Source organism: Pelobates fuscus, chromosome 7 (genome assembly GCF_036172605.1).
Source record: "Pelobates fuscus isolate aPelFus1 chromosome 7, aPelFus1.pri, whole genome shotgun sequence".
NCBI classification, from domain to species: domain Eukaryota; kingdom Metazoa; phylum Chordata; class Amphibia; order Anura; family Pelobatidae; genus Pelobates; species Pelobates fuscus.
In genome coordinates this window covers 107,031,592-107,047,332 of record NC_086323.1, presented here as the reverse complement: position 1 = coordinate 107,047,332, position 15,741 = coordinate 107,031,592, and the positions used below count along the sequence as shown (strand labels likewise).

Sequence of the window (15,741 nt, the reverse complement as noted above, 5' to 3'; positions counted from 1 at the left end):
CTGAGGAACAATATACCTCCTAGTGACATACCTCCCAACCATCCTGAGTTTGGTTAGGCAGTCCTAGATTTGATGTACTGCCCACTGTCCCAGGTTTTCTCTTTGGTGTCTTGTGACACCAGATACAAGTCTCCATAAAGCACAGCACAAGTGTGTCATTAACCACAGATTTAATTCAGCACAAGGTTACAGGGCTGTAACAGTGCTCAGTGCATGTGCAGGTGCAACCCATTAGTGGGGCTGGGCAGTGCAATTAACAGTTTGCCTGCTGTGCATTCACACCAGTCTGACATGCACCTTTTTTGATGAGTCACTGGCACACCTAATGTGTGCTTGCCCAAACGTGTCCCAGTTTTATACTCCCAATATTAGGAAGTATGCAATGTGATTTGCCTTCAGTCCGTATTTGCATAACTTCACAGGCAAATATACTTAAAAGGGTTAACAGTGAGAGATGGGGGTTACAGAGCTGAACAAAACTTATACATGGGAACCTTTAGCACAATAGTGTCCACATAAGCAGAAACAGCTATTTCTGCTAGCCTATGTGTATTGCCATTTGTTGCCGGGCGATTTCTGTATTGAATGCTTTATTATAACATGTTGGCACTGGACATTGAGAGGGTCATGCTCTGCCTGGCTAGGGTGTGGATAATATGGAGTGCTCACAAATAACCGATTCTATATTAAACAAGTAGACTTTTATTTTGCAGCCGAACAAGAACACAATTCAAATTCTCTCCCTTGAGAACCGAGAAACCACAATTTGCCTTAGAATGTGCACATTCAGTAATTGCATTCTGTCTGCTTTTTGCAGAACAATTAAAATAAACAAACTCACATGTGCTCACTGTCACTGGATACACAAGCAAATAAATAAGTACATCATATAAAAACAAAAATAAGTGTCCAATGGATTCCTTATTAGACAGGTAATAGTGTGGCAATACGGAATTCATTCCCTCATTCCATAGGCAGCAGTGGGACGGTTATTCATAATTCTTTCATTCAATTGCATTGTGGGATGGGGCTAAGAATTAAAATCTGTCGTCCAGAGGACCTTCTGTTACTCTCTCTTATGTGGAACACCCTTAAGTTCCCTCCAATTCCTACTTACTTTGTATACAGAGGTGTAGGTAATACAACATGTGGGTTTCCTTATGTGTGTGAAGGCATTCCCTTCACTTTATTCCAAACTCTACACTCACAATTGGTGCCTAGTCCCCAGACTTAAATGCTTTTAGTTTTTCCCCTAATTCTGGGCATCCACTGGCATTTTCAATGGCATCCCCACCTCCTGAATTAATGTTGGATTACCCAGTCCCTTAGAATTTAAATAATACAATCCCATGATGTGGCCAGCTCCCTGCATTAAAATAGTTCCCCTGTAACTGCAACATTTCATTAAATTGTTACCATACTCTATAGCTGTGGCTTTCTACGTCTCAAGCCACCTCAAAGTGTGCCACGAATGCATTGACTTCTGTAATATAATAATCTGAATACAGTCCTTAAGTATGCATTTTATAGTAAATGTCTGCATTGTGATCAAGTTGTTTAGGTGCCTTTATTGGTTCTTTAATTGCAGCAATACAAGTTATCTGCACCAGCCGAAGTTGAAGACCAGAAGATGTACCCACTGGATTACCAGGGATCAGTTTTCCCACCACCCTGGCCCAAGGTATGCAAGGTGAAGGGGTATCAATAAACTTTAAATAAACTACAACCCATATCACCCCCAAACACATACTGCCGCCCCGATATCCCCTAACACTCACTCAACAGCCCCATTTCTTCAACACTCAAACAGTCTCTATTTTCCCCAATGCACACTACAGCCCAAGTCTATCCTGCACACAAACACTACAACCCCTACCTTCCACACGCATACAATAAAGCCCCAATTTCCCAACACACTACAGCCCCTTCCCTCAAACATACCTTAGAGCTCCCTCTCCTTCACACACCCTTCAACAACCACCTCTCTAAAACATATGCTACAGCCCTTATCCCCACAAACATACCCTACAATCCCTAATCTCCCCACACACCCTACAGCCTTTATTCTCCCTAAACATACCCTACAGCCCCATCCTCATAAGCACACACAATATAGCTCTGATCCACATACAGCCCTTATTCACGTGCACACGCATACTACATCACAAGCAGCCCTACTCACACACAACCCCACAAAAGTCTCCTCCCCACACATACAACTCTACAAGAAGCCTCCTCCCACATGTGTAACCACCCTCACACCAGCATCGTCCCCAAAAACACTAGAAGTAGTTTCTTCTTAACCTCTTAAGGACCAAACCTCTGGAGTAAAAGGGAATCATGACATGTCACACATGTCATGTGTCCTTAAGGGGTTAAAAGAAGAAAGAACCACAACAAGAGGACATAGTCTTAAATTAGAGGCGCAAAGTTATAAAAATAATATCAGGAAGTATTACTTTACATAGAGAGTAGTGGATGCATGGAATAGCCTTCCAGCTGAAGTGATAGAGGTTAACACAGTAAGAGAGTTTAAGCATGCGTGGGATAATCATAAGGCTATCCTAGACTTAAGATAAGGCCATAGAAAACTTTTATGTTTCTATTTTTCTATGTTTCTCACACGCAACACTGCAAGCAATCACACACCCCACACATACAAACCTACAAATACTGTCAACACTAAAGTGCAACACCACAAGCACCTTTTTACACACACCAACCTCTCTCACCCTTGCCCCTCTTATGCATTTACCCACTTAGTTACATTTATCATCCAGTCATACCCCAAACTAGTCACATTCACCCATCCAGTCACATACACCACACTTTATGAAACTCTGTACCGAAAGAGGATGTTTTATGAAATTAGACATTTTTTAAAATTGTTTTTATGCTTTATTTTGGATCAACAGAATAAAAAGATGCGTTTTAAAGGTTCAACTTGATAGATCTAAGTCTTTTTCAACTGAGATTACTATGTAACTATATAGTTATAGAATTTTCCAAAAACAGTTACTTTTGAGTAAATTCTTTACTCTGGTTTTTATTTGTCTGCCGTTTTATTTTTTTGTGACTAGTATAAAAAGTTAGCCTGTGGGAAGTAATTGGCTAGTTGAATACCTGAGAATTAATCCTATCAGATTTTTTTTTATCGCTGCCAGTAACACAAGGCCCTTTATTTGTTAAAGGTTGTTTTGATCTCACTTCAATCTTATGTCAGTAAGCTTACTGCAACACAAAATCATATTATATGTTACTTGTTGCTCCCGGTTTAGATCTTAAGTAATGTCCATGAATTTAACTTTTTATCTCTTACTACCACCTCTCATTCCTGTTTACAAGAAATACCCACACTTTCTGGAATGTCTTACCTCACTCATGAGACTCTCCCACATCCTACAGATGGTTAAACAATCTGTGAAAGTAAAAAAAAATAACAAAACTAATTCTATGCAGCCACTTTGTGCATCCAACAAGTGATCCAAATAATTGTCATATGGAGAGTGCTGCCCTGCAGTATGTACAATTTTAAATACTAGACTGCAGCACCTTTACTGTGCTACCCAAAAAGATAAAGACATGACCCATGAAAAAATGGTGAGTCAGGCAACCACAGCCCCACCTGGTTTAATTTTCCGTACATCTGAACCTTGTCAGATTATATGCAAACTTTCTTTTCATACCATACCTGGAGGCATCAGGGTATACCTACCAACATTTCAAATAGACAAAGATGGACACTTACATTTTAGGGGTGTGACCAGTGTGGCCAGGGGCAAGCTGTTTTAGAGTAGTTTTGGGTGAATTACAAATAACAATTTATGCAACTAAAATGCAATTTAGAATAAGAATAATGTATCTAATTTACACAGACTAATTACTAAACTCATTTCTTGGAGTTAAAAACGCACTACCGTATATACTTGTGTATAAGTCGATCTCATGTATAAGTTTTGTGACCAACAATTGTGAAATATGCTATGCCTCGTGGATAAGTCGAGGGTAAAACTTGGGGCTATAAAATTCTGTGATTTTTATAATTATATACACACACACTCATATAAACACACACACTGCATTACACACACACTCATATAAACACACACACTGCATTACACACACACTCATACAAACACACACTCTGCATTACACACACACTCATACAAACACACACACTCTGCATTACACACACACTCATACAAACAATCTGCCTTATACACACACACTCATACAAACACACACACACTCTGCATTATATATGCACAGTCTGTGTGTATATAATGCAGAGTGTGTGTGTGTGTATATATAATGCAGAGTGTGTGTGTGTTTTTGTATGAGTGTGTGTGTATATAATGCAGAGTGTGTGTGTGTGTATGAGTGTTTGTATGAGTGTGTGTGTATATAATGCAGAGTGTGTGTGTGAGTGTGTGTGTTTGTGTGTCTGTATATAATGCAGAGTGTGTGTGTGTATGAGTGTGTGTGTGTGTATGAGTGTGTGTGTATAAAATGCAGAGTGTGTGTTTGTATGAGTGTGTGTTTGTGTGTGTGTGTGTGTGTGTGTGAACTGGGTGGGGGGATTTTTTATTTAAGTATTAGTTTTTTATTTTATTTTTTTATTTTAATAATTAAAAAAAAAATTATTGTAATAATATTTTTTTTTATTTTTATTTTGTCCCCCCTCCCTGCTTGTTAGCTGGCCAGGGAGGGGGGGCTCTCATTCCCTGGTGGTCCAGTGGATGGGCTGTGTAGGAGGGGGGCTGGCAGAGAGCAGTAACTTACCTTTCCTGCAGCTCCTGTCAGCTCCCTTCTCTCTCCTCCGGTCAGCTCCCACTGTAAGTCTCGCGGTCTTTCGCGGCTCTCACGAGACTTGCAGTGGAGCTGACAGAGGGAGCTGACCGGACCGGCGTGGAGGAGAAGGGAGCTGACAGGAGCTGCTGTGAAAGTAAGTAAGAGCTCACTGCCAGCCCCCAACAGGACCGCCGGGCTTGTAATGAGCCTGGAGGTCCTGGTCTGTATTATGGCAATGTAAGTTGCCATAATACAGACATTAACTCGAGTATAAGTCGAGTTGGGGTTTTTCAGCACAAAAAATGTGCTGAAAATCTCGACTTATACTCGAGTATATACGGTAATATGTCAACAATATTGAGTTCCAAGAAAAGGGACATTAGGATAGAAAAGAGAGACAGAGGGATTTTGGCCCATAATATGAACTGTTTCTCCTAAACAGGGATACTTGGGAGGTATGCCCCAGGGTATTGACCCTCAAAATCACAGCCTGAAGAAAGTGTTCTCAGAGTATTGAATGACTTCACCTCAACTTGTCATGGCTGGCCCACCTCCATGGCCTGTTATCCTGTTCCAAATTTATGCCTCACTCTTTGCGCTACGAAATTTGCTGGCGCTATATAAATAATAAAATAATAATAATATATAATTTTTTATTTAAATAAAATAGTGATGCACAGTATTATGCTACAATGCTTTTCTGTTTTTTTACACGTACACTGTTTAAGGGGAGGGGAGGTAACTTTTGGTCCTGGGGGTCTTTTTTGCACATACAATTCATAGTTCTTTGTATAAATAATTATACTCGCATATTGTCTGCAATATTTGGATATGACAAATGGATATCATATATTATTGGAAAGGGGCGGGGCCGGGCCGCTGAGCTGAGCGGCAGCCATCCATGCCAGCTCTGGCTCAATGCCTCTAAAAACCCTAAAAAACTGACCCAAGTCCCCACCAAAAGCCGAGGCACAACAGGCCATCTGAAGGGGAAATACCCAGGGGCACGGTGGTGTGCCATACACCGAACCAGCAGCGCACCCGGAGCAAGACGGCCTCATGAGGCCCAAACAACCGCGTGGTGAGCGGTGACAGCGGGAGAGACTGGGATACCAGCCCAGCCCCGCTCCCCCCCCCCCCAGGCCGGCGGGGGTGGTTCCGGCACATGAGTCAGACTTCCAGAGGCTGGAGAAGGAGACTGGCGCGGCAACAGGCCCCTTCCCACACAGGGACAAGCTGGCCAACGCACATGTCGCAGGAGGCCGCGCTGAGACGCCATGGCCCCCCCGGGATGAAGGACCCCGCGGATGGACCCCGCAGGGCGGCAAACTGGTAGGCGGGGAGCCGGCCCTGACCCCTGGATTAGTTGGTGGATCCGGGGGAAATAGCCCCCAGCTCTGTGAGCCCTGTGGAGCCGGGATATGCGGGCCCCCCGGCGGACCGGTGGCCGGGATGGCGCACGCCAGCACCATGTATGAGACCGGAGCAGGGCGAGGCGCAACGGGGCTGGAGCCCAAATGAGGTTCTGCAGGAGCTGGGGAGGTGCAGGGGGCAGGTGATCTGCGGACTTTCAGGAGTGGAGACTGCTGGAGAGCCATTGTCCCCGAGTGCCCACGGTGCAGTGGAGCCTCTCGCTGACAGAAGCACGCCTTGGGGGTAACTGAGGGGGGTTTGCCATGATGGGGGAGGTGGGTGGACTCGGTTGTGGACTACCTGCCCACCGTCTATACACTAAGCCTGAAAAACAGATTTGCCAGAGGGAAGCCTAAACGAATGCCACCCGGGCAGCAGACAAAGCCTGGGGGTCTTTTTTGCACATACAATTCATAGTTCTTTGTATAAATAATTATACTCGCATATTGTCTGCAATATTTGGATATGACAAATGGATATCATATATTATTGGAAAGGGGCGGGGCCGGGCCGCTGAGCTGAGCGGCAGCCATCCATGCCAGCTCTGGCTCAATGACTCTAAAAACCCTAAAAAACTGACCCAAGTCCCCACCAAAAGCCGAGGCACAACAGGCCATCTGAAGGGGAAATACCCAGGGGCACGGTGGTGTGCCATACACCGAACCAGCAGCGCACCCGGAGCAAGACGGCCTCATGAGGCCCAAACAACCGCGTGGTGAGCGGTGACAGCGGGAGAGACTGGGATACCAGCCCAGCCCCGCTCCCCCCCCCCCAGGCCGGCGGGGGTGGTTCCCATATACCGGGCGATACAACGCCACCTCCAGCGAAGTGACTCACCCTCCTTTTACCTTTTGCTTTTATCTTGTTACTTTTTTCCTCCATCTTTTTTGTGTTTTTTGCCCCCAGAGAATGTGGGACCAGTTATGCTTGTTATTTTAAGCTAGACAACAACGGTTACACAGCCGTCCAATAATACACACGTTGAGTACATACCGCTTATACCCTCCCTAATTCATATGCTCCTGCGAGGGCAACTACTTGCTCTACCATAAATCAGTTTGATGTATGTGTTCTGACCTAGTAGCAAGAAAATGACGATATGTTTTTAATTCCTACCATAAGCTTTTCATGTTTTAATATCCACAATTTAGAATTACAACAGACTAGACAATGACAATGCATATAGCATAATGTGCCTGTTAATATACTCTTTTTGGTTATAAATAGGCGAGGTAGATCAATGAGCATCAGACCAGGCAGCAAGGACTTAACGCTATGTTTTTTTTATTCACTGCCAAATGCAATTCCGGTTATGGGTACATACTCCTAGTTGAAATTGTGCAGGGTAGTGCAGATCAACAAGCATCTGTCCTTAGCTTTTCAGGATTTATTACTGCCTACTTACTGCATTGTATGTTACCACGCCTAAGCAATCACACAAATCAACTAACACAAAGCACCTGCACAAACCAGCTACCATACAGCACATACACAAACCAGCCAACTCAAAGCAACTACACAGACCAGATAACTCAAAACACCTGCACAAACCAGCTACCACACGATAACTATCCAAACAGCTAACACAAAGCAACTACACAACCAGCTAACACTAAACACGTACACAAACCAACTAACACAAAACACTTGTACAAACCAGCACACTCAAAGCAATTACACAAACCAGTTAACACAAAACAACAGCACATACCGGCTCACATAAAGCAACCACATGAACCAGCCAACACAAGATAACTACACAAGCATAACCTCGAACCACACCAGATAACATAAACACAAGACAAGAAACTAGCATAGCAAGAGTTACAAAACACACATGACTAAATATGAATCTACTTGCTGTAAAACCAATGATCTCATTAATGTGCCTCTGCGCAGGCAACAGCTCGCGTACCCACACATGTATTGATAATTACGCCTCTGCGCAGGCACTTATCTGCTTAAATATCCCCCCTGCCAAAAAAGGCACATAAAGTGAATTTGATGATTTTATTAAACAGACATTGCAGACATGAAAACATCTACAAAATATATTTGACAACCGAATGTATATATTTATACGCACACGTCTGCTTAAATCTTTGAGTATAGTGAATGTACAGCTGTATACATATACATGCAGGATTAAGGGAATGTTCCAAGCTCCATAACCACTAAAGTTTACTGGTCACTTTTTAGAATAGAGGGAGGAGGGCCCACGGTACTCTCATTTCCAAAAACAGCCAAGATGTAGGGATAATGTTGCTCTGAGTGTTCCTTTAAAGATGCAAAGTGAGGGGGGGTTAAACAATGGAAAGGGGTTAATATCAGAGTTGGAATACACAAAGTATTTAGTGTTAAGAGGATTAAATGGTTTCTCCAAGCACCATTGATCTGAAAAGCTAAACACACAGAGATTAACCCCTTAGCAGCTGGAGGTGTAACTCCACTTCCAGCAGTATAGTTAGGCTGCCCAGCACAATGATTCAGGTGGCTAATGTTAATTCTGTGGAAAACTGGCATCTGACACTAGCACACATATCATGCTGGCACCAGGCAGCCAATATCAGCACGACTCCCACTCCTTGCCACACCTGTCCTCCCCTCATTCCCCCTCCCTGACCACCTACTCCTCCCTGTTGAGGGGGAGTAATGTCAACAAAGGAAGATTGGGTTGAGGGAGAAATGGGCATTGGCACTGGAAGAAATTATGCTTTTTTTTTGTTTGGGGTGCTGTGAATAATTACCACAGAATGGGTTACTGCAATCAAATCCAGTGTTTTATGAAAACACTTTTTTTTATTGGTTGGTGTAACTCCTTCAAATTTTGAGAGGGGTTATAGTTGAAAGCGATGCTTAGGGTTATTGGGTTTAGGTTTAGAGTGGGTATAGGTGGTGTTTAGTATTATTGAGTTGGGTCAAATCTACTATTGGGTATTTAGTTTTAAGAGGAGGTAAACATAAGAGTATGGTGCAGGTTATTTTTCAGGTTTAGAATTTGAGTGTTTAAAGGAACACTGTAGGGTCATGAATGCAAACATGTATTCCTGACCCTATAGTGTTAAAACCACATGTAGGGTCGGTCCCTTTGTTCACCTTTAATAAGTAAAAAACCCACCTTATATCCAGGGCCGTGCAGGTTTAGGTTTTTGGGAGGGGTAAAATTTTGAGTTTAGAAAAATTGAGTGTTTACGGCATGTTTAGGGCATGTGGATTTTGAAGAATTATTTGTAAAGTACTTAACCCCCATCTTGCTACACAGTGTCTATCACCTGTGCTGTCCCTGCTCCTACTGCAAGTCATTTCCTGTGTGAGAGGCTGTTTGTGGTCAGATGGGAAGTGATCCTTTCCACCTTCTGTCCATCCTCACACACAGACACTGGAGGAGCGGGGACAGTGCTGGGTTTTACATCCTGTATAACTGTTCCTGCAGCTCTTCTACCAAGCATAGAAAACTGTCTAGACTACATGATGCATGATTAAGGTCTGCAAGGGCAGAAACGTTGCTGTGTTTGGGATGTTTGTGTTTGGGATCTCCAATAAATGTTATCTCACAAATATATTGCGGGTAATAAACCTAACATAAAACCAGGAGCAAGTAAATAGTGGTACTTTGCAAGAAATATTAAAAATTCAAGATGCAGTTGTGATAGACAATGTGGAATAAAAAAAAAAAAAAATAATAATAAAAAAAAAAAAAAAAAAAAAAATATATATATATATATATATATATATATATATATATATATATACCAACTGTATGTGATAAGAAAGAGTCCAAATAAATAAATATAACTCAATTAAACCGAGTTTGAATCATTTCACTGTCTTCATGAAAGTTCAAATAGTAACTAATGAGGCCATGAAGCAGTTTATCTGAAAATGTCCACAACAGTTTGTAAATCAGAATGTAGCAATTTGTGAGAGAGGTTGATGAGTATGAAAACACATCAGCCTAAAAGTGTCCACAGAGATTCCTAAATTATATAGAACTTCCAATAGTGAAAAGAAGCACTTATGATAGTACATGCAAACACAAGTGTGTGTATATATATTGGGAACTAAGCCACTAGATGCGATTAACTCTTGGCTGCCCGAGTCCTCTATTGTATGCGGTATGTAGTCAGGTGGAGTACGGGATATGGGGCTCACTAATGCACCATACACTAATGCACCATACACTGGCCAATGCTCCTGGCACTTATGATTCCCAGCCCACTTGAGCTCTAGAAAGCTCTATAATATATGTGCTGGAAACAGGCGCCCCCTAAGGGCATGCCTACTCCACCTAACGGGAAATCTGACCTTGGTTATATACCATCCCTGGCATATAACCAGGGATGTATTTACCACAAGGCAAACAAGGCATTTGCCTAGGGCGGCACTTTAAGGGGGGGGCGCCAAAAAATGCCACCCAAGCTCCCAGACGAATGCATTGCTTGACTTGTGTTCTGGGGCTGTCCACCTTACTGTAAGTGATTGAGTGTAGCTGTCAGTGTGTGTCTGTGAGTGAGTGAAAGTGTGTGTGTCTTTCAGAATAGGAGTGCCTGTGAGTGTGTGTCAGTGTGTGTATGTCATTTTATGTGCAGAGTGTGTGCCTATCAGTGAGTGGGTGTGTTAGTGTGTGTCTGTCAGTGAAAGTGTGTGTTGGTTAAACAGTGTGTGCTTATGAATGTATGTGTGTGCCAATGACTGTGTATCTGTCAGTGAGTGTATATCAGGGCATGTATCAATGAGGGCATGTGTCTGTCAGTCAAAAAAGTGGCCTTGACACGAATTGGAAGGTCAAATTTAGATTTTGGGGGTGCCCGAATTTAGTCTTTCCTAGGGCAGCACAAATCCAAAATACACCACTGCATATAACGGGTTCTTTTCAACATATTGTAGGACATCTTAAGATCTTTTGCAATTAATCTACAAGTGTGACAGATGCAGCTAATGCTCTCAAGTGTTTGTTCTTGCTAAATTGAAAGCCACAGAATCCAATCTCCTGCTGGTGTAATCAAAGTCTAATCATATTTAACACCTTAACATACTGAATTAATTGTACAAAATACCCTGGTATATACAATAATGGTGCTTAACACTTTTCCAAACTTTACCTCCCATAATTCTTAGCTAACCTAGTGTAATGGGTGTTGTTATCAAAGAAAGGGTTGCCAGGTCTATAAGATAAATTAATAAGTTGAGTATATGTATATGTGTTAATTTTCAGTGCTGAATGGTTATGGCAGTGCTAGGTAGCTATATTTCAGTTTAAAAGTTGAAAAATATATGTGCACGTTTTAATACAAACAATAGAATGGGCACGCTAAAAACTACAACCACAATTGCACACAAAATGAGGATTCCCCAAGCTCCCATGGTCTGGCCCATCGCTTTTGCATTAACAATATTAATTATGTCCATATTTAGATTGCATTTATTGGCTAAGCACATCTGATATGGTCATCCAGTGAGTTATGTTCAAAATTTTAATTGTTAATTTGAAAGTGTAACTTAAACAACAACAACATGGATACCTCTCAAGTGTCCCTATTTAGGAGAAAAGGTCCCTATTTCTGGCCCAAATCCCTCTGTCACACTTTTGTATTCTACTGTCACTCTTTTCTAGGAGTTCCAAATTGTTGGTGTGTCTGAGTGTATGACAGAGCTCCACAGCAATAATACTCACAGTAATGTGTCTTTTAACTACAATAAATGTGTTGAAAAAAAAAGTCTCTGTGAATAAGATATGAAGTCCTTGTTCAAAATGACATTTTAGTTGCAAAAATGTTTAATAGTAATGCACCTACAATTTCCCACAACAGTCCTGCCCCTGGTCACATCACTAAAGTGAGTGTCTCTCTTTTAATATATGAAATGTTGGGAGTATGCATACAACAAGCAAGGGGCCAGGCTATGGGCACTTGGAGGAATCTAGTTTTGTTTCAAACTGCTTAAAAACAATTTGACAAAATACCAGAGGGTGGCCCCTGCAGCCTCTTAGCACCATATCCACAAATACAAACTGTAGAGATTCTAGAGATTTTAATGTCCCTTAAAATACCCACTCTGATTTTCAACATAAGGCCAAATTCTGGTGTTTTCACTTAAATTTTAAATTTTGGAAAGTTAGTGAATCGCCTCCTGTCCTGTGATGACAAACAGAGATAGTCATTGCAAAGCTTTAAACCAAGTAAGATTTGTTTCGAAATTTTTCAGTCTACTGTCATTGTAAAAGTAAAAAATAAATAAAATACACCAGTTCAAATAAACAGTGCCAAACCAGTGTAAGATACAGATACCAATGTATACTCGGTTTGAAGTACTGGTAACATATATAAAATTCCTAAAAGGAAAAATGAAAAAGACACATAGTGTGAACTGTAAACACAAGTACAATTCTATATTGGAATGGGAATATCACTCACATGGCTCGGAGACGTGTCAGACTCTGTATTATAGGCTCAAGGGTGCCTTTCCAGGCTACTGGATCCACTTCTCAAGGATAGGAGATGGGAGATTCAAGTAATTCCACAAAATATTTATTAAAACAAATACAGATATAATTTTTTTTATGCAATATATATCACTGGGTACATATAGGATGGGTAATAGTACCCCAGGAATAGAATGCAGGAAAAGAGAAAGTACCATAAATATGTACAGCAGATGCGTTTCGGCTATATCAGCCTTCTTCTAGTGCACTGAAGGGGAATGTATTAATAAGATACAAGGGGCAGTAAGTGTTGGTACATATGACAATGATAATGTTCAAAAATTACATTAATAATCATTATTACCATTGTATATCTGTGGAAAAGACATTGGTAAAGCACACTAATTAACATTACATAACAAGATATTTTTCTTTATTTGTAGCCTTAATGACTTTTCTAATTTGTAATCTTTCCTTTTTTTTTTAATTTGCAGATGGAGTTGACTGCGCTCATTCACTGGCGACGTGCCATACTGGCTGTAAGCCTAAATCTGATAGCCCTTGCACTCTCTACCACATCCCTCGTTAGCAGCTACTGGTGTGAAGGCACACAGAAAGTACCCAAGCCCCTTTGTGGCAATGGGAAAGCCACCAAGTGTATTGTGGTTCCTATAGCCATGGAAAGCACCAATGCCTCTGGGCAGGATGTGGTTCAATACAGCTGGGAGACAGGTGACGACAGATTTGCTTTCCGCTATTTTCACACTGGAATATGGTATTCTTGTGAAGAAAACATATTGGGAGCAGGTAAGTTACTTTTGCGTCAAGGAATCACTGAAAAACTTGCATGAACCATGAAAAAGAAATAAACTAGAATACATTTGACAGAAAAACATTGTAAATACGTTTAGCTATTTAGATGTTTGAAATCGGGTAAGGTACTTTACTGCATTTTCTTTGTGTTCAATTTTTTAAATTAACGCTTTCTTGGTACATATTTAACAAGATTAACATGCTCTATGTTCACAGCCACAATATGAAACTAAAATAAAGAAACAGAAACAAAAGAGCACAATAGTAGAAAATAGTAACAGAAAGGTAAACCAAATTACAAACATATAAAGTGACATTATAATCCGCATTTTCTTTTAAAAATAGATTTAAAAATAAGCATTGTGCAGTGATGCTAATGAGAGAGAAGAAAATGGAAGGCCTGAAAACCTTACGCAATATTCTCTATGAGCTTATGAGCTTATTCATCGGCTTAGGGAAGTTTTAATCAAATAGACTTTTAAACACACAATTAATTAAAATGAAATTGCACCTGATTCCTTGTTATTATCCTAACATCAAAATACTATCTATCTAATCTATCTGTCTGTCTGTCTGTCTGTCTGTCTCTGTCTCTCTCTCTCTCTCTCTCTCTCTGTCTGCCTGCCTGCCTGCCTGATCCATTTATGATATATCTGTCAGATCTACAGTATCCTATCTGCCTGGATCTCTTTCCTGTCTGTTTTTCTTTGTGTTTTGTATATCTATCATATACATACCTCTACTCTTAGTTGATATAAAGAGAGCAGGCAATGAGTGGTATGCATACATTCTAAGATGTTCTGCCCCCTCTGTACAGATAGCCTCTTTCATAATAGTATGCTCATCATGAATATACTACAGACACAGCTCTGTAATGATATTAAATTCATACGCGTCATTAAAACGTTCTTTCTTCTCATACTACCACTGCATATCTGCTTTATTTTTGTCTAAATATCATTTTTATTCTTTTTACTATTACTTTGTTCTATGATCATGCACCTGCATATATGAACCTTCTTCTCATTTCTTCAATTTTTAAAGAAACTCCAAGCACCATAATCACTACAGCCTGCTTTAGTGTTATGATATCAGGAGTGCTTTTGCACAATCCCAGTGTAATTTGTCAAACCATTTTAGAATGGTTTGTCAACTTATATGGGCCTCATTGGTCATTTTACAGCAGATTCTATTGACAGAACTAGCTAGATCAACTGAACTTTGCAGGGTCATGCAGGACCGCGCTCTTTGGTTATGAGTGTCGGCAGAATTTTTGCTTACTTTTGCCATTACAAAGAGTACCTATACCTTATGCATATCAGAATGATACCACCAATAAGGGCAGTCCAGAAGCAAAATGCTGTAAAGTTCTCTCTGCACGTCAGATACATCAACCCCAGAAAAACGTTTAAAACCATTCAAACTAAAGTTTGACAAATTACAGTGGGATGGTGCTATGACACTCCTGGCACCATAACTACTAGTGGTTGTGGTGCTTGGGGTGTTCCGGCTTTAACCACATCACAGGTTCTTATCCCCTTTGTTAAGGCCGACTAGCCTATGGACAATATAGTCAGCTGATTCCTAGGCTAGTTAAGGGCACAGATCTTTTACGAGGGTCACTCGAATAGGCCTTGGAGGACAACACCTTTACTCCATGCACCCAGTGACTATGAGTGCTACAGTCTGTGCCCCTGAGGCATCTGCAAAGGGGCCAGGATCAGATTTGGCTTTTCTGCCATCTCTTCCAGGTTTCCCACCACATTTTATGGGCGGTGTTTTGAAGTAATCCATCAAATGGCTCTCAGCCAGGGTAAGCTCTATTGTAGAGGTGAATGTTAGAAATGCCAAGCACAGGTCTCCCAGACTTTCCCCCACACAGACTCCTTTCTCCCTCCAGAGAGTAAGTAGTATACTTTAGCTGGTTTGAGCATTGGTTCAATTGTGCCCAAAATTTCTCACAGATGATCTCAATGGTTTGCCAAAACATCTGCAGTTTGAGGGTATACTGCAGGACTTTCAACTTTGCGGCCATTTTAGGAATAAAAAAAGCCCAGGCAGCTTGCTGGCTCAAAAGGCTGGTCTGTGATAGAGGTAGAGAGCAGCCGCCTTCCTATTGGTTGTCGGTTGTCAGATTAGGACTCAGGTCTATGGAGCTCCAAGGTCATTCGAAAACTACTCCAAAATACTTCATCCTTGATCCCACTCATTGATAGAGGAACCATAGCAGCTGCAAATTCATACAATACATGTTTAAAGTCCTCTAAAGATTCAAAATCCTGCTTATCCTTCAGAGCTCAGGC

At 41.3% G+C, this 15,741-nt stretch overlaps 1 protein-coding gene across 1 annotated transcript in view; it reads left to right on the top strand.

The window, feature by feature from the left end:
- The window catches only part of GSG1 (germ cell associated 1), a 54,688-nt gene that overhangs the window by 15,450 nt on the left and 23,497 nt on the right, over positions 1 to 15,741 (top strand). The window contains exons 2-3 of the mRNA XM_063427408.1: positions 1,589 to 1,681; positions 13,120 to 13,432. Of these exons, the coding sequence (XP_063283478.1) occupies positions 1,589 to 1,681; positions 13,120 to 13,432 (406 nt within the window). The remainder of the gene's footprint in view (positions 1 to 1,588; positions 1,682 to 13,119; positions 13,433 to 15,741) is intronic.